We start from the raw sequence: 23,223 nt of genomic DNA, 5'->3' as shown, positions 1-23,223 counted from the left end.
GAGCAGGATGGGTGTGATGTGCTCGCTGCTGCTGGTTCGAGTAAGGACTCTTGCAGCTGAGTTTTGAATAAGCTGGAGCTGTGATATAAGATTAGAAGGGGCACCTGCCAGTAGGTAATTACAATAATCGATGCAGGATGTGATAAAAGCATGGACAAGTTTCTCAGCATTAGAGAAGGAGAGGAAGGAGCGAACACGGGATATGTTACGGAGGTGAAAGTAAGAAAGTTTCTTAATGTGATTTATGTGGGCGGAATAAGTGAGGGAGGAATCAAAAATGACACCAAGATTTTTTACAGCAGAGGCAGGTCTGATGAGATCACTGCCAAGATGGACTGGGAAGGAGCTCATTTTATTAAGTTGCATTTTAGTCCCAATTTGCAGGAGTTCAGTTTTATTGCAATTTAATTTTAAAGAGTTCTGCTCCATCCAGGTTTTAATTTCACTAAGGCAGGTTGTGAGCTGAGAAAGCTCTGATGAAGTTCCACTTTTAACATTGAAGTAGAGCTGGGTATCATCTGCATAAAAATGATAACCCAATCCATAACTACGGATAATATGGCCAAGGGGAAGCATATAAATACAGAAAGGCAGAGGACCAAGGACAGAGCCCTGAGGGACTCCTTGTGTGACTGGCACGGAGTTGGATCTGCTGTTGCCAAGACTTACAAACTCTTGCCTATCAGTCAGATAGGACTTGAACCACTGGAGGGCAGTGCCAGAGGTACCCAGCATGTTCTCCATTCTGGACAGTAGGATGTCATGTCTGACTGTGTCAAATGCTGCACTGAGGTCTAACAGAATTAATATGCTAGTTTGTCCAGAGTCTGCTGCCATAAGCAAATCATTGGTTACCCGTAGCAGAGCAGTTTCACAGCTGTGCCGCGCCCTGAAACCAGACTGAAAGGGTTCCATCAAATTATTAGAGGTTAGGTAATTGGTGAGTTGGGAAGCTACAACACGCTCAAGAACTTTTGACAGGAAAGGTAAGTGGGAAATAGGCCAGAAATTGTTAAGATTGTCAGCATCAAGGCCAGACTTTTTTAACATTGGGGTTACAGAAGCAATTTTAAAAGTGAGCGGCACGGAGCCAGTGTCAAGGGATGAGTTTATTATTGTTGTAACAGTCGGGATTATGGCATGAAGGCAGGATTTAAGTAGTGTGGTGGGGATGGGGTCCAGTACACAAGTAGTTGGCCTCATCTTACAAGGCAGGTTATTAACAAACGCAGAAGTGACTGGTGAGAACTTAGAGAAGGAGCTGGATGGAGTTGGAAAACAGGGAGAGATATAAACAGATGATATATTTATGTTAGTTGAATTATTTAGATCTTTAATTTTGTTACGGAAAAAGTGGAGGAATTCCTCACAGACTTCAGTAGAAGAGGTAGTTGGACCAGATGCGGGTTCGAGTAGTTTATTAACTACAGAGAACAAAACCCTTGGGTTATCATGGCCACTTTCTATTATTCTGCCATAATGGGTGTTCTTGGCAGAAGTTAGTGCTTCTCTGTAAGATCTTTGGTGGTCAGAGAAAGCCTGGATGTGCACGGTGAGGCCAGTCTTACGTGACATTCTCTCAAGGTTACGTTATAACAACTTGGCACATCTGTAAATATAATATATTAATGGTACTTTTTCCTTAACTAGTGTGTAACTCCACAATTAGACATCCCAGTGAAAGATGAGGTAAAAAGGGTATTTAAAAATTGCCTTTTGTTGAATTATCTTAATACTGCACTTAATATTGAGAAATCCAACATATAACTGAAATTTATTCTGAGAAAAATTCCTTTTTGAGAATTTAATTGAATTTTATTAAAGGGTAGGCAAGCCAGTGTACAGAGGAAAACACTGTACCATTACATATTACTTAATCACACAACAATGAGATTATCTCTATTTATTGTAACCCAAACATTAATTAATGGAAATGTTAATACATGGAAGTTACACAGAACAGTGAACCATGAACTAAAAGAGAAAACTCTTCATTAATAGTAACCCATACAGTTATAGTAGTGAAGGAACAACCAAAAAATTTAGGTAGTGAGAAATAGATATTTTTTAACAAAACCATATGTGCCACGATTATTGGGACCTCTTCATTTAGTGCTTTGTGCAACCTCCCTTTACCAGCAAGACAACACATAGTCTTCTCCTATAAGATTGGAGCATATAGAGCAGGCACTCTGAAACCATTCATCTTTATGTAATCTCTCCTGATCATCCAGAGTCCTTGGTCCTCTTATGCCACTATACTCTTCAGCTCACTCCACAAGTTTTCCATGGGCTTTAAGTCTGTGGCCTGAGACAGCCATGGCTGAAGCTTTACTTTTGTACTACTTTAACCATTTTTGCGTCAATGTGGGACGTATGTTTTGGATCATTGTCCTGCTGCAAGATCTATCGATGACTCAGTTTTTGTTTCTTGGTAGAGGCAGCCAGGTTTAATACCATGATGTACCCTAACAAGGTTCACAGAGCCTTTGGAAGGATAATAGCCGTTCAGCATCTCAGAACCTTCACCATGCTTTATATTGGGGAGCAGGATCTTTTCGATATAGCCATCCTTCTCTTTATGTCAATTTCGCCTTGAGTGTTTGTTTCCGAAAAGCTCAAGTTTTTATTTTGTCTAACCATAGACTATGGTTCCAATCAAAGCTCCAGTAGTGTTTAACAACTTCTAGGCAATGATGTTTGTTGTTAAATGATAGGCATTTTTTCTGGCATGCATTCCAGATCTGTTGCCCTGGAGGTAGTGTCTGATGGTAGTTTTGGAGACTTGGAGATGAAGATGCTACTTTTTTTCTGTGCTTCTCCAAAACATTTGGTATTTGTTTTTCGCTCTCTTGCCATCCTGCTCAAGGTGCGAAGGAACACAATAAATGTCTCCTCTTCATAGGTGCATTGGTCACAGATCCAGTTTATTTCATCATTTTAAACTATTGCACTGACTATAGATATGGGCATTACTAGGCAAGTAGTTCTTTGTTTTTGGGCAACCATTTACTGACTTATGAAGGTCAACACACATTTCCATCACTTGAATTGTGTGTTCTTACCTTTTCAATGTTGGTGAATGAATAAGGGAATTTGGCCTGTATGCCACCTCATATTTATACCCCAGCGTAATGGGAAGTCACTGATTACTTCTTGAAAGTTCCTACACACTCTGATCAACTTAGTTTGACATAAATGGAAAACAATTTAATTTGCGCTTTGTTCATTAGAATTTTTAGGGGTCTGTTAATTTTTTTTCTTTATGCAATTATGTTTTTCTCAGAATATATTAAAGGTTGAATTTCTCTCGTTTATTCAGTTTGAAATTAAGGAAATTCATCAAAAATGATTAGTTTTACATCCTTTTTTACTCCTTGTTCCCGGGCAGCCAATAATAAAGGAAACTGAATGTTGGGTACTTGCAGATGTTGGCTATCTCGTTTAATTTCTAGGACAGATGTTTGTTTAGGTTAAATGTTTAGAAAATACCATATGGGGTTAGGATAGAATAAATAAATCCTTAAGAGTGTATGCTTTTTTAATGCAATGTTTTCCTTTGTTCTCTTTGACACTACTGCTGCAAATTTTAGTCTATCCTGGCAATTCCACGTGGCATCTAACCTTTATGCTTGTGGCCAACATTATTGGCAAGTTTGCATTTTAGTTAAGTATAATATCTTTAGAAATAATTGGAAATATACAAGTTTTATATCATAATTTTTAAATAGTATGTTCAAAATATCTACATAAGATATGTGTGTTATTTGAATGTAGTAATTTTGTAAGCTGCTTTGAATAAAACTATATGCAAAGCAAGAACAGTAAATGTCACTGTAAATGTAATTTCTGAGAGAAAAGTATCACTTTGATAGGATTATTGTCACCCTTCAGTAATATTTCGTTACATAAACATTTTTGTAGGCATCTAAGTTTCTTATCTGTCTACTAGTAGCTTCACCTGCTCTTGAACTGTGATTTGTTCCAGCTTATGAATATTTCGACTTTTACCAGTGGCAGGTTTCAGCTATTTCCAAGGGTTCTCAATTGAAAGATCAGTTCTCGTTGCTAGCCTTGTTTGAAACAACCCTCTTTAACCATTCTTTTGTATTTTTGTTTTTGGTCATTGTCCTGCTGGAGGGTCCATAACCTTTGACCCTCACCTGGCTTTCTTACACTAGGTAGCATGTTTTACTCCAAAATATCTTTTTAATCCTCTGACTTTGATTCTGTTGACACATTCAAGGCCTCCAATTCCTGACGCAGGAAAACAGCCCCACAACATTATGAAATCTTCACTAAATGTAACTTTTGGAAAGGCTTTTTTTTCTGTAGAAATTTAATTTTTCTGCCTATAACTATAATCGTTGGTCTGCAGTGCCAACGAGCTCAGTTTTTGTTTTCATCTGCTCACAGAATATTTTTACAGTAGAATTGTGGTTTCCTAAGGTGGGTTTGGGCAAATGTCAGTCCTGCTTTTTTATGTCTGATTTTCAGCAGGATTCTGCCCATAAAGACCTACCTTTTTAGTGTGCAGTGTATGATACTAGTTGGAAACCCCCCAGCCCTCCAACTTCAGATCAGCTTTGAGTTCTTTGGATGTTCTATGTGGTGTGTTTTCAGCAGTTCACATTTTCAAGACTTTTTGGATTAAATTTTCTCTTCCCACCACATCCTAGGCGGTTCTCAACCTTTCCACGAGTAGAAAACATCTTAGTAACATTGCAAACTATAGATATAGGACTTCGAAGGTCTTTTGGTGAGGTCGTTGTACCTTTTTGCATCCCGATGTTTGGTGGTAATTGCCTTTCTGATTGTCTCTGGCAGCGCTCATCTTCAGCATTGTGTTAAAGGAATGTGGTGGTGAGTGTTGTACCTATTTTAAACATTAACATTCTTAGCATTAGACCCATGCTTCACTCAAGCTTTAAAAACAGTGCTAAAAGCGTTAGTCCTGAGTGTCACTTGGGCATCGGTATTGACGCATCTTGTGCAAGACCTGAGGTTTACTTGGGCTGTAAAAGTGCCAACAGCGTTAGTGCCAAATGTTACATTGAGCATCGTTATGTCTAGTGTTCCGCCTGAGCCTTACCTGGGCAATGGCGTGGACAAGTCTTCTCCTAGCGTCATAATGGTATCTCGTAAGAAATCAGCAGTGATGATGAAGTGAATCTGTCTTCAGGCAGTGAAACAGTGATTCTGGGAATCCAAAAGTGACACGTCACTCACACACATGCATTGTGCTGTTCATATTATTATTATTTTTATTATTTATATCATGCTTTATACATTTCTGACTTTGTACTTTTAGTGTTTTGCATGTTTTACAGTAGAAAGGTGAGATTTAGGAAGAATGTCAGTTTTCAAGACAAAATGTTTTTTTTGTTAATGCTATTATTCATTGGTTCCTTGAAGTCATGTGAGCACGGACAATTGATTTTAGGTGAGTCTTAAAGTTGTGCACGCTTTTTTTGTATACCTTTGAACATACTATTAAAATATTATAATATAAATTAGGACACTTCCAATTATTTCTGAAGATCTTTTATATTAATTAACTAAAATTCAAAGGTGCCAGTAATGTTGACCACAGTTGTATTTTAGGGGTGGTTAAGGATAGCAGTTTTTTAAGAATAGTAAGTTACGTAGTGGAGGATGGGAAAAGGAACAGAGGACTTAGAGCAAATTATGAAATAGATCTAAGGATTTGGCATAATGTTTAGAGCAAATGAATGGGAGCACATTGAACCAAACAGGGGTGAGAAGTTCACATAGGCAAATCCAGTGTGTCACTTAAAATTTGAAACAAGGCTGATAACAAATGATTTTGTTTTGCCAAGTGATGAACAGTGGCGGTCATGGAGAAGAATACTACATTAATATGCTTATTTTAAGAATAGATACAGGGTATTTTTATTCAGTGACTTTACCGTGGAGCAAGGTTTACTAAGTAACAGATGAAAGCTAAAACAGTATAACAGAGTGTATTGGGGCTAATTTTGTGAAATATATATACAGTTAGGTCCATAAATATTTGGACAGAGACAACTTTTTTCTAATTTTGGTTCTGTACATTACCACAATGAATTTTAAACGAAACAACTCAGGTGCAGTTGAAGTGCAGACTTTCAGCTTTAATTCAGTGGGGTGAACAAAATGATTGCATAAAAATGTGAGGCAACTAAAGCATTTTTTGAACACAATCCCTTCATTTCAGGGGCTCAAAAGTAATTGGACAATTGACTCAAAGGCTATTTCATGGGCAGGTGTGGGCAAGTCCGTCGTTATGTCATTATCAATTAAGCAGATAAAAGGCCTGGAGTTGATTTGAGGTGTGGTGCTTGCATGTGGAAGATTTTGCTGTGAACAGACAACATGCAGTCAAAGGAGCTCTCCATGCAGGTGAAAGAAGCCATCCTTAAGCTGCGAAAACAGAAAAAACCCATCCGAGAAATTGCTACAATATTACAAGTGGTAAAATCTACAGTTTGGTACATCCTGAGAAAGAAAGCAGGCACTGGTGAACTCAGCAACGCAAAAAGACCTGGACGTCCACAGAAGACAACAGTGGTGGATGATCGCAGAATCATTTCCATGGTGAAGAGAAACCCCTTCACAACAGCCAACCAAGTGAACAACACTCTCCAGGGGGTAGGCATATCGATATCCAAGTCTACCATAAAGAGAAGACTGCATGAAAGTAAATAGAGGGTGCAGGGCAAGGTGCAAGCCACTCATAAGCCTCAAGAATAGAAAGGCTATATTGGATTTTGCTAAAGAACATCTAAAAAAGCCAGTACAGTTCTGGAAAAATATTCTTTGGACAGATGAAACCAAGATCAACCTCTACCAGAATGATGGCAAGAAAAAAGTATGGAGAAGGCGTGGAACAGCTCATTATCCAAAGCATACCACATCATCTGTAAAACACGGTGGAGGCAGTGTGATGGTTTGGGCGTGCATGGCTGCCAGTGGCACTGGGACACTAGTGTTTATTGATGATGTGACACAGGACAGAAGCAGCCGAATTAATTCTGAGGTGTTCAGAGACGTACTGTCTGCTCAAATCCAGCTAAATGCAGTCAAATTGATTGGGCGGCGTTTCATGATACAGATGGACAATGACCCAAAACATACAGCGAAAGCAACCCAGGAGTTTATTAAAGCAAAGAAGTGGAAAATTCTTGAATGGCTGAAAAAAAGCTGAAAGTCTGCACTTCACCTGCATCTGAGTTGTTTCATTTAAAATTCATTGTGGTAATGTACAGAACCAAAATTAGAAAAAAGTTGTCTCTGTCCAAATATTTATGGACTTAACTGTATATGAGAATCCTGAAGTAACAAATTGTGCTGTAATAACCATGGGCATTTCTAAGTAAAGGTTACTAGGTGTGTTACTTTAGACATATGTTTGTTGTTTTGAGGTAAAATATTTTTGGTTAAAGTAAATAAAATTTTGGAATCTCCATCCTAATACATAAGCAGAAAGATTCTGCATTTTTATAATATGCATTCTGATTAATGGAGTGGAGTGGAAGGGAAGAATGATGGCTAACTTTTCAGAGTCTATTGCCCTGTATGTTGATAATTCTGTATTATGGTTCAGTTGTTTATGTTAAGACTTGGACCTGACTTTAGTCTAGGTATGTTTTCCTAGTCATTTATTGAAAGTGTGAATCAACAATGATTTGTGACTTTTCCCATTTGTATTTGACCTTGGGTATCAAATGTTAACTGATTTCACAAGCTGAAGAAAACTGCTAAATACGTCATAAATGATTGGTTAATTTTATTTCTCTCTTTCCTTCTAACAGCACTTGACAACACTGCTGGCCTCCTGTGATATGCAGGTGGTACTTGCAGTGCTCAACTTGCTCTATGTGTTCAGCAAGCGATCCAATTATATCACCAGGCTTGGTTCAGACAAGAGAGCCCCATTACTGTCACGCTTGCAGCATCTAGCAGAGGTTAGTATTCCATTAATGTTCACACTCTGGTTTCTTTCCATTACTTTTCCTCCTTGGTTTACCAATGTAATTATATATCTGAAAGAAACATTTTTGGAACATTTTTCTCACCCTGCATTATTTCCTGGTATGATCCTTTTCATTCTTGTTTTGGTCTTTTATGCATGGATATGGCTGTATACAGGACCCTATATAAACCTATGTAAGTTGTTTAATGGTCTTGCACAGGTTTGCATAAGCTCCATCTCCTGCTGTTGTCATTGGTTGCATTATTAGAGTTTAATGAAGAACAAGTAAACCACATGGCAGATTTTAGGTGAAGCCTCTAGTTGGGTAGTATTGCCTCCATTGGCATTTGTGAGACAATTACATCTCTGAAGACTTACATACCAGAGGTGACTAAAAGTATGAACATCACCTTAATTAAGTTCACCACTGCTTGCAAGTGTGTTTAAGTATATATTTTTTCAAGTTTTTTTTTTTCTTCAAATATTTGTGGCTCGATTCTAATAGTATATGCCGGGTTTCTAAAGAGCCTTGGTAAGTAATAGTGTGTGTTTGAAAGCCCCATGTTTATAAGGGGTAAACAAGTTCAATTCACTCGTTACTTTAGTCATGTGCACCCTGTCCTCTCCTCCCAGTGCCTTTCTGTTCCTTCAGTGCAAAAGATGTGAAGTTGGTGCCCATCTATATGGCATTGTGAATGTGTTCTGTTCTTGTATCACAAGAGGAGTAAACAATGTACTAATTGTTGCATTATGATATTTAAGCTATTTGATTAGCTTAAATGTCTTTATTTTCTTCAGTGCAGCTTTGACATGGACTATAAGGTGCATACTGATTCATCGTGAGCAGGAACACTCAATAAAACTGAATACAAAAAAATTCAAGTGACAATGAGATACCAAGAAGGCATTATTCACCAGTGTTTGTGTGTCAGCTTTTATCCCTCCAGATCAGAGAATTTCCAGTTCCATTGTCTCAAAACACCACTCACATAGTTATTCCCAGTTTCAAATAGAAACTAATAGCATCAGATCTTTGAGGGGGGTTGTTTGGTGATCTTGACTGAGAGAATAAAGTGGGAGAAAAAAAACCCAACTAACTTTTACAAGTACTATAAATTTACACCAGGTTTTACAGATACAAATCAAATGTATGTTTTTATTGTGTCTCTATTATAAAAAAAAAAAAAAAAAAAATCTTTGGGAGGGAGACGAGGTGTGATCTTCTCGGAAGACAATTTGAAGTCCCGTGAGAGACACATTAACTTGCTCCCAGCTCTTAAAACAATGAGAAGCAAAACATGCAGCTCGCCAGCAGCATAAACCCAGCAGATGATCAGACTGCTTCTCTTTGCGTGTGTTCAGCCACCCTAACCCCCCCCCCCCCTTCACAGCGTGAGCGGCGGAGACGCGAAGTGGCAAAAGGACAGCTGGTGTACAGGCTTTAAAATGATTGACGGGCAGCGCAACAGCAGCAGAAAGACAGCAGATGATCCGACAGCATCTCCTTCGCATGCGTTCAGCTGCCCCCCCTTTCACAACGCGTGCAGCGTTATACGTCCTGCGAGGAAGGGATTTAACTACGCCTGGGGCTGGAAATAAAGGACAAGTATTGTTTTTACAATGTCATGCGAGACAAGGCAGAGAGACATGTACAACAAGTCCACGGACGTCTAACCTAGCTGTTGTTGGATTGCTTTTGGCAGACACGATTCATGTGCTCCCAGCTCTTAAAACAATGACAAGCAACAAGCAAAACATGCAACTCGCCAGCAGCAGAAAGCCAGCAGGTGATCCGACCGCTTCTCCTTAGCGTGCGTTCAGCCACCCTGAATACCACTCCCCCACACCTCAACGCGAGCAGCAGAGATACGACGTGGCAAAAGGACAGCTACTGTACAGGCTTTGAAATGATTGGGCAGCGAGACCAGCAGAGCACGCAGCTCGCCAGCAGCAGAAAGACGGTAGATGATCAGATGACATCTCCTTAGCGTGCATTCAGCCGCACCCCCTTTATAACGCGAGAAGCGTTATACGTACTGTGAGAAACATGTAACCACGCCCGGGGCCGGAAATAAAGGACTGTATTGTTCTTACAAAGGTTTTAAAGTAAAAGTAAAAATAATGCATATGTAACAATTCGCATATGTAACAATTCCCATGAAAATAACTCTTTAAATTGTATATCTGGTAATCCAAACCCAGGGGTGGGCAAGCGAAGTGAGCAGGATGCGGAGCCCCCTAGTATAATTTTAACAATAAGAGCAGCTCACTACTCAAAATGGTAAATTTGCGAGGCAGCCAGGATCGAACCAACGACCTCTTGATTACAAGTCTGCAGTTCTTACCGCTGCACCACGGAAGCTGTTGTTTTATCCTTGTATCCTTTTGTGAAAGTGTTTATTTGATATTTGCACTTCACCCTTCACATACTGCAACTAAAGCATAGTCCTTTCAAGTAGTAGTAGTAGATTTCTTTTCACAATAGTTAAATTATTGTATTTAAATTTTTCTTTAGAGTTGGGGCGGAAAAGAAAATGGATTTGGACTTGCAGAATGCTGCAGGGATTTGCCCATGATGGTGAGCAATTTTATGAAGTTGATGTAAAACATTAATTCTGTTGCATTACTGTACAGTTGCCTCTTTCACTTTTACACTTTATCAGTTGTGTATTGTCTAGCATAAATTTTAAAATTTAGTTTGGCTCAGTCTTTTATTGCATTTTAGTTTTGTAGCAATCTAAGAAAGTACTTTTTTTTTTTGCCAAAATTTAAATATACTTTTTGTAGCTTTTTTTCTCCCCAGTTGAACATCATGTCCAAAAATGTTTTTCCTTATATTCCTTCCTGACAATGTAAAGTTTGGAAGGATTAAGTACCTGAAAATGAGATTGAGCTCTTGGTTGCTTAGTTTGTGCACATAGCTCACCATGTATATATATATATATATATATATCAAGAGCAAGTTTATAATTTAAACAATTTAAAACACTGGCAAACACTTGGACAGAAATGTTAGCAGGTAATGTGGTACAGTCTCTCTTAATATATAATATAGAATTTATTTGACCATTGTGGTAAGTTGTTTAATTTATTCAAGATTCATTTAAATGTTAAGAGTTTCAAAATAAAGATGTTCAGTTGTTAGGGTTCAAATATTCCTTGGGATAGTTCAGACAAGACCGTTTTCATACAGTGCATTATTTAAAATATCCACTTCCAGTACAGCTACCATTCATTTTCAAAGGGAAATAAAAGGGGAGCAGATGTGTAATATAATGAGAGTTGTAATCATTTCTGTGTTTTAATATTTTGATCTATCCTATTGTGTATAGTGGCAGAAGGAGCAAGTAATTATCACGGCTTTTTGGTATGTAATGTAAAATACATTTTTAGAAAAGGTCTCTTCAACAGTAAAGCTCGGTTGGGTCTTCCTGAAACACTCACATTTAACTGCAACAGTCATAGCCAATTAACTTTTTTATTGAAGGTGATTATTGTGTACTTTGTAATACATGATTATTTTTAAATTTGTTTAAATATTTACAACTAGCTAACTTGCGGCGTAGCAGCATACGCCGCTTAATTATGTATTGATGGGTGAACACTACCTGAAAGACACAGTTGTCCAAATGGAGTTGGTTTTGAGGATACGACTGTAGGTGAATGAAAAGATGTTACTCTGGAGAGGGCAACATATAATACAACGTTTTACACGCTGCATACAGCGATTCACATCGAAGTATAGACACTGCTAAGACCATGGGATACCCCCTCGCAAACTGTTTTACATGCTGCATACAGTGATTCACATCCGGAACAAACATACTTCTTCAGAGGTGCATGTGGAGTGTAGCAGAGACGAACGCGAATGATGCCCCGCTCTGTGAGTTGCTGCGTCCGAGTTGGTGGGCGTGGCTCTGCGAGTTGTCATCATATCCAATGGTCTTAGAGTTGGTGGGTGTGGCTATCTTGCGTGCTTTCCATGGGTGTCTACTTGTTGGCGGCTTAGTGAATTGTATATATATATATATATATATATATATATATATATATATATATATATATATATATATATAGATACATTTTTGTGTTGCTGCAGCGTCCTTGATGGTATAATTGATTCAGATTACAGTAATCCCTCGCTACTTCGCGGTTCACTTTTCGCGGATTCACGACTTATGTAAGCATATCTAAATATATAACGCGGATTTTTCGCTGCTTCGCGAGTTTCTCCGGACAGTGGGTCTTTTTTACTTCTGGTATTTGCTTCCTCAGTTGGTTTGCCCAGTTGATTTCATACAAGGGATGCTATTGGCGGATGGCTGAGAAGCTACCCAATCAGAGCACGCAGTTAAGTTCCTGTGTGCTGCTGATTGGCTCAGCGACGGAGTTCTGCATTAACCAGGAAGTCTCATCTCACTCATTCAGCATTAACGTGCTCTTGCTACTGCATTCAGGGGATTATCACCTTCATCGTCATCATTTTTACTGCGCAGCATATTCATCACCATCATCACGTCATATATAGCTACGTGTACTTCGCTATACAGTAAGTGTAAACTTATCTACCGATTTCATATTGCTTAGCAGTTGTCCCTGTTATTAAGAGTAAAGGGTGGGTTGTAAACAATACAGGGAGGGTTTAAAAACGTCCAAATACACGTTAAATAATTAAATAAATATGGTGTCCCTACTTCGCGGAAATTCAGTTATTGCGGTCGGCCTTGGAACCTATCTCCCGCGATAAGTGAGGGATTGCTGTATTGCATGTATGAAATGTATCAGTTTCTCTTGATTTTTTTGTATGTTATAGCCAAAAGTAAAAACCTTCTGACCACATACATACTCTTTTCAGTTAAAGCATAACGCTGGTATACAGTGATTTTGGTGCCAACGATGTCTGAACAGTTTTATATTAAGTTTATAGTGCTGATTAAGAATATGACTTTGGTTTTGCCAGATTGGCTTTAGTTTCTGAGATATTTAATAGTTAATTAACGCAACATGTTTGAAAAGCATTCAGAATTGCAAGAATATTTTTATTTTAGTTACAACTAGTAAGTAAACAGTCTAACATCATACAAAAAAGAAATCAAAAATATCTAACAGTGACAGGAAAAAAGTTATGTATGATTTTATTAATTTATTAATTGTTAATGTCAGTGCTTCAAAAAACGTCGTTTATGTGATTTCCTTTTGTGTGTATCATCAGGACAGTCATGTTGGAAACTCCCAGCAGTAGTCTGCCATCATGTGTATGTCCCATCTGCCTTGATATCTCTCCTCCGTCACCTTCATATCCTGGTGGAACCTCTCGCCTTGTTCCTCGCTGAAGTCTCCAAGGTTATCTGGAAATCTGTTTAAATGGCTATGGAGATAGTGCATCTTTATACTCATATTAACTCCCAAATTTCTGAAGTTAGCAAGCATATCTTGCACCAATTCTTCATAATTGTCTGCTCTGTGATTACCCAAGTAGTTCTTCACAACAGAGACAAAACTCTTCCAGGCCGAAGCCTCAGTGTCATTCATGCATTTGGTAAAATTGGAATCGTTCATGAGTTTACGAATCTGAGGACCATCAAAGATTCCAGCTTTTAGTTTTTCCATGCTCGGACAAGGGAATGATCTACAAATGTACTTGAAGCAATTACCCATTTTGTCCAAAGCCCTAACAAATTGCTCCATCAATCCTAGCTTAATATGAAGTGGTGAGAGAATGATTTTGTTCTTGTCCACCAGCGGCCTGTTGATGATATTCGCAGCACCAACAATCATTTCTTCCCTTGTAGGCCATGACATTTTTGTCCAATGATCTTGCTTTGCCCTGCTATCCCAGAGGCACATGAAGCATGGGTATTTTGTGTATCCAGATTGCTGTCCAAGCAAGAAGTTCACCATCTTCAGATCAACACAAATCGACCACTGATGTTCATAACGGATTTTCTGTAATACGATTTTTACATTTTGATATTTAAATATTTAGTTTTGTTGAGTGAGCAATGGGAAGAGACACATAACAGTTACCATTGTGCAAAAAAACAAAGTTCAAGCTTCTAATGGAGCAGTCTATAAAAAGCCACCAGTCTTCTGGTTGATATTCTGTTAGTCCCATTTGAAGTACAATTCCTGTGATATCATTGCAGTATACAAGTTCTTCCTCTTGGTTGAAATATGTGAGAAGCCTCTCTTCTCTTGTCAGGCTGTAATTTTAACTTCCTCCTTTATAAGATTTCGTTCATTAAAACTAGAATTACCAGAGTCTACGAAAAAACTCATAGATCCGGCCCACCTTAAAACCATTTGCACTTCTCCACCAGCATCCTTTGTCCTCTAAATGTGCCGATAAAAACAAGCTGCAAGCAGCCGGCTATTCCATCCCCCCACCGACTTAGAACGTGCACGAGCATCTCCCAGCTCATGCCTTGATTGATTATCTGGGAGTGAAGTGGCGTTTGAGTGGAAACAGATCGTTATTTGGAACACATGCATTTCTGTAAACACATTGTTAAAACAGAAACCTTTTCATATTTTAGTAATAAATGTTACAAAATGGTAGGCATAAACTATAGAATGTGTGAAGCAGCATGAAGTCCAAACATCAAATAAACACTTTCACAAAAGGTTCAAGAACAATACAACAGCTTCCGTGGCGTAGCGGTATGATTTGCTGTCTCAGAGTGCAGCAGGCTTACTATCCATCAGAGACTTGAGTTCAATTCAAAGTTTTTTGTTTTTTTTTTCTTCTTTTTAGAATTTCAGCGAACACCAAGTGGAAGCAAGGAAAAACATACTGTTTGGTTTAAGCAGTGGTATAAACAACAAAAGAAAGTGAGAGTGGTGAAGAAATTCAAGTTCAGAAAGTCGCATAGTGTCTGAAATAAAAAGTGGTCAGATATCAAAGTTGACATGAAAGGCAAGTCGTAGTCCCTCGTCTGAGTGTCATATGGAAGCATATTAGGGTACAGAGAAAAGAAAAAAAACTGGGACACAGTGGAGGAAAAAGAGGTCAATATTTCCACTTTATTCACATAGTTTATTTTGTCATTAAAGCAGAACATCAAACTTCATCTTAATTGTTTAACTTAGTTTCTCAAATTCCATTGTAACTAAAGTAGCACATTAAATGCTGTGTATTCTTCTACGTACTGTATGGGTACCAAGCCATCTATTAGCTTAAAATGCCGATTCTTCAAAACTTTTAAGGAACATTGAAATATCTTCGTGTTTACTTATTCAATCCATCCATTCAGGGTCATGCCAGTCCCAGCAATCATACAGTGTGAGGCAGGAACAATCGCTGAATGGGGGCGCCAGTTCATCCCTACCGCTGTCCAGTTTTAATTAACAGTATACATTATTTAAATGAAGTTGAAATGTATCTGTATAATGTAATATATACTGCATTTCATCTTAAAAATGATATCAAGCTTCAAGAAGATATCGTCTGGAAATCTAAATCGACTCTAAGCCAGTTGTTGTCATCTGTAAATACGAGCTCTCTTCTGTTGAATTGAATTCCTTTATTGTTATTGTATGGTACAATGAGATTCAATATTCAGATCCTCCATAAACTGATTTTCCTATAAAATGGCAAAATAACAATAATAATATTTCCTATAAAATGGTAAAATAGCAACAATAATAGTAATAATACGATTATGAAAAATATACAATATGAAAGCATAAGTAGTTCAGGATGTACAACTGTAATGCAAGTTTACAGTGAGGTGACTGTACTTATAAGTACAAACAGTTCTACTGCTGCTAAAGCAGCTGTGATATTTGGAATAGTTTGTCCATTCCATGCACCATTATATGGTTACAGATTGATTATGATCAGGTGCCTTAAACAAAAAAATGATATGCAGTTAATTTCATGGTACAGTTAGGTCCATAAATATTTGGACAGAGAACTTTTTTTTCTAATTTTGGTTCTGTACATTACCACAATGAATTTTAAATGAAACCACTCGGATGCAGTTGAAGTGCAGACTTTCAGCTTTAATTCAGTGGGGTGAACAAAATGATTGCATAAAAATGTGAGGCAACTAAAGCATTTTTTTAACACAATCCCTTCATTTCAGGGGCTCAAAAGTAATTGGACAAATTAAATAACTGGAAAAAAAACGTTAATTTCTAATACTTGGTTGAAAACCCTTTGCTGGCAATGACAGACTGAAGTCTTGAACTCATGGACATCACCAGATGCTGAGTTTCCTCCTTTTTAATGCGCTGCCAGGCCTTTACTGCAGCGGCTTTCAGTTGCTGTTTATTTGTGGGTCTTTCTGTCTGAAGTTTAGTCTTCAACAAGTGAAATGCATGCTCAATTGGGTTAAGATCAGGTGACTGACTTGGCCATTCAAGAATTTTCCACTTCTTTGCTTTAATAAACTCCTGGGTTGCTTTTGCTGTATGTTTTGGGTCATTGTCCATCTGTATCATGAAACGCCGCCCAATCACTTTGACTGCATTTACCTGGATTTGAGCAGACAGTACGTCTCTGAACACCTCAGAATTAATTCGGCTGCTTCTATCCTGTGTCACATCATCAGTAAACATTAGTGTCCCAGTGCCACTGGCAGCCATCAACGCCCAAACCATCCACCGTGTTTTACAGATGATGTGGTATGCTTTGGATAATGAGCTGTTCCATGCCTTCTCCATACTTTTTTCTTGCCATCATTCTGGTAGAGATTGATCTTGGTTTCATCTGTCCAAAGAATATTTTTCCAGAACTGTGCTGGCTTTTTTAGATGTTCTTTAGCAAAGTCCAATCTAGCCTTTCTATTCTTGAGGCTTATGAGTGGCTTGCACCTTGCCCTGCACCCTCTGTATTTACTTTCATGCAGTCTTCTCTTTATGGTAGACTTGGATGTCGATATGCCTACCCCCTAGAGAGTGTTGTTGTTCACTTAGTTGGCTGTTGTGAAGGGGTTTCTCTTCACCATGGAAATGATTCTGCGATCATCCACCACTGTTGTCTTCCGTGGACGTCCAGGTCTTTGTGTTGCTGAGTTCACCAGTGCCTGCTTTCTTTCTCAGGATGTACCAAACTGTAGATTTTGCCACTCGTAATATTGTAGCAATTTCTCAGATGGGTTTTTTTCTGTTTTCGCAGCTTAAGGATGGCTTCTTTCACCTGCATGGAGAGCACCTTTGACCGCATGTTGTCTGTTCACAGCAAAATCTTCCACATGCAAGCACCACACCTCAAATCAACTCCAGGCCTTTTATCTGCTTAATTGATAATGACATAACAATGGACTTGCCCACATCTGCCCATGAAAGCCTTTGAGTCAATTGTCCAATTACTTTTGAGCCCCTGAAATGAAGGAATTGTGTTAAAAAATGCTTTAGTTGCCTCACATTTTTATGCAATCGTTTTGTACACCCCACTGAATTAAAACTGAAAGTCTGCACTTCAACTGCATCTGAGTTGTTTCATTTAAAATTCATTGTAGTAATGTACAGAACCAAAATTAGAAAAAAATTCTCTGTCCAAATATTTATGGACCTAACTGTATTTGATAAAGCTGTGTCAGGTATGTGAATCTAAAAAATAGGAAAACCACACAGGAACAGTAGCACTGCTTTGACGATGGGTGCTGCCAGTTTAAATCTCAGCTGAAAACTTGAATACGCAATGGTTTGTGCTGGTGTAAGTGTGTGTTTACGGCAAGTTTTGTTTTTATACTTAGCGATGTGAGCGTGGAAACGGGTGTATACAAAATTTTTGTGCGTACGTACAGTTTATACATGAGGTCCCGGGTGATTTACCCTTACATGGTCTAAAGCCTCCTTAACTTCAATCTCTGTGGGTGTGCAGTAAGAAGCTTCAGGGGAATGTAAGTTATAAGGATTGGAATTTTCTAAAAAAGCAATTTAGAATTGAATAGGGTTAAAAAAAAAAAAAAAAAAAAAATGTTTTTGATAAGGAGCGCTAATTTCATTTTGGTGGCTCAAATAGAGGTAAAAGCCTCACGTTTCCAAAGTCAATCTGGCAGCAGGTTTTTTGTTGGACCCCTGGACACGTGCTTGTCCGTGATGGGCCACAAACTCGTCTCTTTGGAGCAACAAGGAGTTCATTTCTGGATTGGTTTGAAAAATGAATAATTCATGCCTGTAGTTCAATGGTGCACCGGTGCACAGGTTTTCTGTCAAATGGTGAGTTGTGAATTGAGTTAATTTATCTTCTGTTTAGATTCAGCCAGACCACTGGCAAAAATTCTCAAACTGCATAAAGACAGATTTATGCTTTGAAAAAGATGCAAATGCAAGGGAAACATTTGTAATTTAGGAGGTAATGCATTAGTAAATTTAAAAAAACACAAAAAAAGTGTAGAGGAAACACTGAATAATTCATAGCTGAAATGTTTATCAGCTGATAAGAAATAGGTCAGATTTAATTTAGAAATTAATTTGTAAAGTGAGTGAGTATAATGGTTAGGAGAAGTGACATAAGTAGTTTTTACTTATAGTGGATTTGTATATGATTTTGTATTGGTACTAAAAATTAAGAGAAGTCTTGCAAATTGAAAAGTTGGTTTGCTAAGATCAAAGGTGTCACATACAGGACAGCCTCCTGCAATACCACCCACATGAAACCCTGAGCCAGTCAACAAATTACTGTATTACAGAACTCCCACCCTTTAACCCACTGCCCAGAACTACTCAGATAAGCATAATGCTTGGGCCTTACTCACTGTCTTGTGTGCATTTACATATTTGGCTGACGCCTTTATCCCAGGTGACTTAAAACATTTATGGTTCAATTGGTTACATTTCTTTTGGTTTTCCAATTGGCACACATGCAGGTGAAGAGCCTTGCTCATGGTCACATAGTGTCAGTAGCAGGATTTGAACTCACAACCTCCGGGTTTGAAATCCAAAGCCTTAACCTCAACACCACACTGCCTGTGTAGGTGAGTAAGACAACTCTCCTTCATTCTGGTTATGCCATGAGTCAATATTTAAGGACTGTGGGAAAGGTCCGAAAAGTGACAGGTCAGAAGTAGTGCATCATAATATCTAAGAATACAACCCAAGGGAACATAAAACATTCGTAATTGCTAAATAATCTTGTCCTTAAGATGTTGGAGCAAAAGCTTTTCGAAAGCATTTGTTCAAAAGTTGTACATATCTAAGTTTATCATGCAGACAAGAGCTCTGATAATCAATAACACAAACACTGGAATTGGCTAAAGTAATTACAGTAAAGAGGTCTTTGTACTGAAATTTTCCTGGTCCTCCTGTTGAACAACCTGTTGACCAGCATTGAGTAACTATGAATATAAAGAAATTTCATTGGAAGTATCTTTGTTTTGTTGGGTAATGGGGGAATAATTGTACAAGCTGAGAAAAAGCTTATTTTTCCCTCGTCTCTCAAAAATTGAGTTGAGTCACCACTCTGTTTTCTTTGCCTCTTATGTGAACATTTTTTTTTTTAAGTAAGATGTAATTTGTTGTTCCAGAGTCTGCATCTCATTGTTGATGGTGGGTGACTGTATTTTCCAGTGCCATTTATGTTATGGTGAGGTGTGTCAAGCTGTTTCAGTGGCTTAGCGGTATGGAGCCTCTTGTAGCAACAAGAGGGTTCATTACAAACTTCATAATATCTTGGCTGAAAGAAGGAATATTAGCTTTGTATTTGCCTTCATCCAAGAAGGTCCCAGGGGTACAGAGTGTCCTTGACTTGGCTGAAAACCTCAGAAAGGGATCATCTGATGGACATCATCACTGGAGCTCTGAGTAAAGTGGATTGAGTGAAGTATTAAAGGTTGGCCATACAGTACAATATGTGGACAGCAAGATATGAATCATGTAGTCTCATGAAGGAAGATCTTTTTAGACATTGTTGTGAATGAATGCAAAATTAGAGAAAGCTCTGTTTTTAGCAATACTGGTGTGTGTTTGTTTTTTCTTGAATGTCTGTGTTTGATTTAGATTCCATGGTAAAAGAAAACAAAGATTTGTTTTAGTTGTAAAAGATTACATAAGAGATATACACTATAATTACCAATCACTTTTTAATGTTTTCTGATAAACACTAAATACACTGCACAATAATATTTTTGAAAAGTCTTGCTTCCTGAAAAGTTTTAGCTGATTGTGACTGGTACCTACTTGGTATGCACAAATATAGTTTTGGTTTTACTGCATCACATAGGAACTTTCAGAAATAGACATTTATGTGTTTACTGACAGTAATGTATTTAGTCAAGTTTGTTTCGCATAAGCTATTAAATTCAACAGAATTAAGTGTTTTGCACCTGATTTTCTTTTGTATTCAATGACTGGTGCATCACGTTGCAGTGTCCAACAGTAGTCGGCAAGCATTGACGGATTCCAGTTGCCATGGTATCGTTTCTCCATTGTAGCAATGTCCTGGTGAAACCTTTCACCGTGTTCGTCACCGACAGCGCAGAGATTTGTGGGGAAGAAGTCCAAGTTTGAGTAAAGGAAATGAATCTTGAGTGACATTTTGCACTTCATTGCCTTGTATGCTTTGAGAAGTTTGTCTACCAGCTGAATGTAGTTTGGGGCTCTAATTGCCCAGAAAATTGTCAACAATGTCTTTGAAGGCTTTCCAGGCAATTTTTTTCCGGCCCAACTAACAGATCTTCAAACCGCTTGTCAGTCATAACATGCCTGATCTGGGGGCCAACAAAAATGCCCTCTTTGATCTTGGTGTCAGTTATGCTTGGGAACATCTGTCTTAAATAGCAAGAACCTTCACCTTCCTTGTTTAATGCTTTCACGAAATTCATCATGAATCCCAGTTTTATATGAAGAGGAGGCAAAAATATCTTTGCTGGGTCAACAAGCGATTCATGTGGCACATTTTTCTGTCCTGGAACTAACTTTTTACGGAGTGGCCAGTTCTGTCAAGAATAGTGCGACTCTTTGGCACGGCTGCCCCATTCACAGATGAAACAACAGTACTTTGTATAGCTGAGCTGCAGTCCTAGTAACAGAGCAACAACTTTATGATCTCCACAGATATTCCAGTTGTTCCTGCCACACTGCAGGATTTTTGGAAGCTTTAAGGCAATTTGGAAATGTGTAAACCAAAAAAGCATCACCTATTGCAATAAAAATAAAAGCATTATGCTTACATAAGGAAAACATTTTTAAGTCATCATTTTTAGTTCTTTGAAAATGGAGTCAGTATGTCTTTGTGTTGCGTGAATCTGCACATCTGTATCATTAACTTGGTGATTCAAACCATTCAGTATACTGTGGTATAATTAGTAACATGCTGTTTTTTATAAACACTAATTCACCACAATTCAAGTTCTGAAATGTGCCCCAAAGACATTTGCTGTTGGTGCTATTGTATGTAGCCTGACCCAACCATGAAAATCTTTTAACTCAATTGTGTAGTTTTTTTTTTTTTTGCAGTTTAAATTTTTAAGGTCTTTTTAATGTGGCTTTTTTGTCGGCCTTTGTGATAGCTAAGAAAGTTTTAGTTGGTCTTTATTTCTAATAAAACTTTAGAAGGAGTTTACATATTAAATATCCATTTTGAAATCAACCTTATCCTTTGTCTCTTTATGATTGGTACTACTTTAAGATTTAATTGGACAAGTGTTTGTTATAAGTATTGCTTAATATACTCTTAATATTTGGGGTTGTTTGTTAAAAATATGATTTGGAAGCTATCTAAACATTTGTTTACTTAACCTTGTAAGGCCATGTAAGTCAACAAGGATATTTGGTTTTAGATGGTTGTCTTCCTTTATTTTTCCTTTTAATTTTGAAGGTTCAGAGATGTATAGTAAAAGGCTAATTTTTAGAAGAGCCTTAATGTGTGCAAAGTGCTGCCACTGTTTCACTTTTGATAAAGTGACAAGTGTTTGTGTATGGAGAATGAGAAATGTAATGAAGATTTTAGATGAGCCTTTAAGTTTTTAATTTTTATCTAGAGAAAAGCCAAGCAAAATGACACCTTTTATTGGCTAACTGATTACATCTTGCCTGAAGAAGGGGCCTGAGTTTCCTCGAAAGCTTGCATATTGTAATCTTTCTAGTTAGCCAATAAAAGGTGTCATTTTGCTTGGCTTTTCTCTACATTCATAATGGCTAACACAGTACAACACCCTAATTTTTATCTAGTAAGTAAAATAATGAGAACAGTTGGGTTAGAGTTTTGACTTTTAGTCAAGGTTTAGTGCCTAATGTTGCAAGGAAAGATTAAGGGTACTGATAGAAACATAGTTGTCCATATTTGTAATAAAATACAACAGGTTTTTGTCCTTTTTTTTCCCCCTAGAAATACCCACCAAGTGCCACTACGTTACACTTCGAATTTTATGCAGAGCCAAATGCAGAAGTCAAAGTAGAGAGAAAAGTATGTACTTTTATATATCTGTTTTCATTTCGGAGTGGGTCATACTACTAACAAGTTATCTTTGTATTTAGATTTTCAACAGAAAAGCACCCTTTGTCATTATGTGTGTTGGTGATACAGTACTTATTAAATGAGTGCTGATGGTAGTGTTGAGACTGCCTCAAACAACTGATCTGAACTGGTTTGAATGGGTTTTATTATCATTGAATTGATTAATTCTACACTCTCTTACCAATACTGCAACACTGTGTTATGACTTCAAGGTTACATATCACTGTAAAAGGAAGAGCTGAATGCTCATGGTATTGACCTGTGAAGAGACCTGTCACCTGCTAAGAATTGGGGAATGAAAGAAGACAAAGCACCATGGCACTCACAATGCCTGTTTTAAAGTTTTTTTAAATCCAGGTTTTGTATTCTACAATAAGACATAATGAGTTTGAAAAAATAACAAATGTCATACTCACCTCATTTCTAAATTGTATTTTTCCTCTGTACATTAGTTTTCCTCCCACTTCCTAAAGACATGCATGTTAGGGAGCAAATTAGGAATCACTGAATAACCAATTATCATCAAGCATGCAGAATATCGACTTATTGGTCTTGTTTCTAATTTCAAAGTCATTTTTTGTTTAGTTACCACATATTGCCCTTCTTGAGGGTCTGTTACTTTAAAGCAAATTCTTACAAATCCGAATAAAGTTTTGTTTTTCAATAAAATCACATTCCACATCTTTTAAATGAAGGAATCAACCTTGATATATTCAGGTGTGTTTTACTAATGAAAATAGCTCAGTTACATTGCTGATATAAGGATTACATTTGACATAAACCATCCTTGGTAAAATGTCCTTCACTATGATTTTGCTGCTGAGCCAAATTGCTGCATTGTTAT

At 37.7% G+C, this 23,223-nt stretch overlaps 1 protein-coding gene across 1 annotated transcript in view; it reads left to right on the top strand.

The window, feature by feature from the left end:
• The window catches only part of huwe1 (HECT, UBA and WWE domain containing E3 ubiquitin protein ligase 1), a 387,803-nt gene that overhangs the window by 78,972 nt on the left and 285,608 nt on the right, over positions 1-23,223 (top strand). Inside the window, 3 exon segments of the mRNA XM_051933601.1 lie at positions 7,815-7,967; positions 10,491-10,553; positions 22,251-22,328. Coding sequence (XP_051789561.1) covers positions 7,815-7,967; positions 10,491-10,553; positions 22,251-22,328 — 294 coding nt within the window.

Source organism: Erpetoichthys calabaricus, chromosome 11 (genome assembly GCF_900747795.2).
Source record: "Erpetoichthys calabaricus chromosome 11, fErpCal1.3, whole genome shotgun sequence".
Lineage (NCBI taxonomy): Eukaryota > Metazoa > Chordata > Cladistia > Polypteriformes > Polypteridae > Erpetoichthys > Erpetoichthys calabaricus.
Note: the sequence above shows the minus strand (reverse complement) of the source record. Positions and strands in the feature narration are given on the sequence as shown.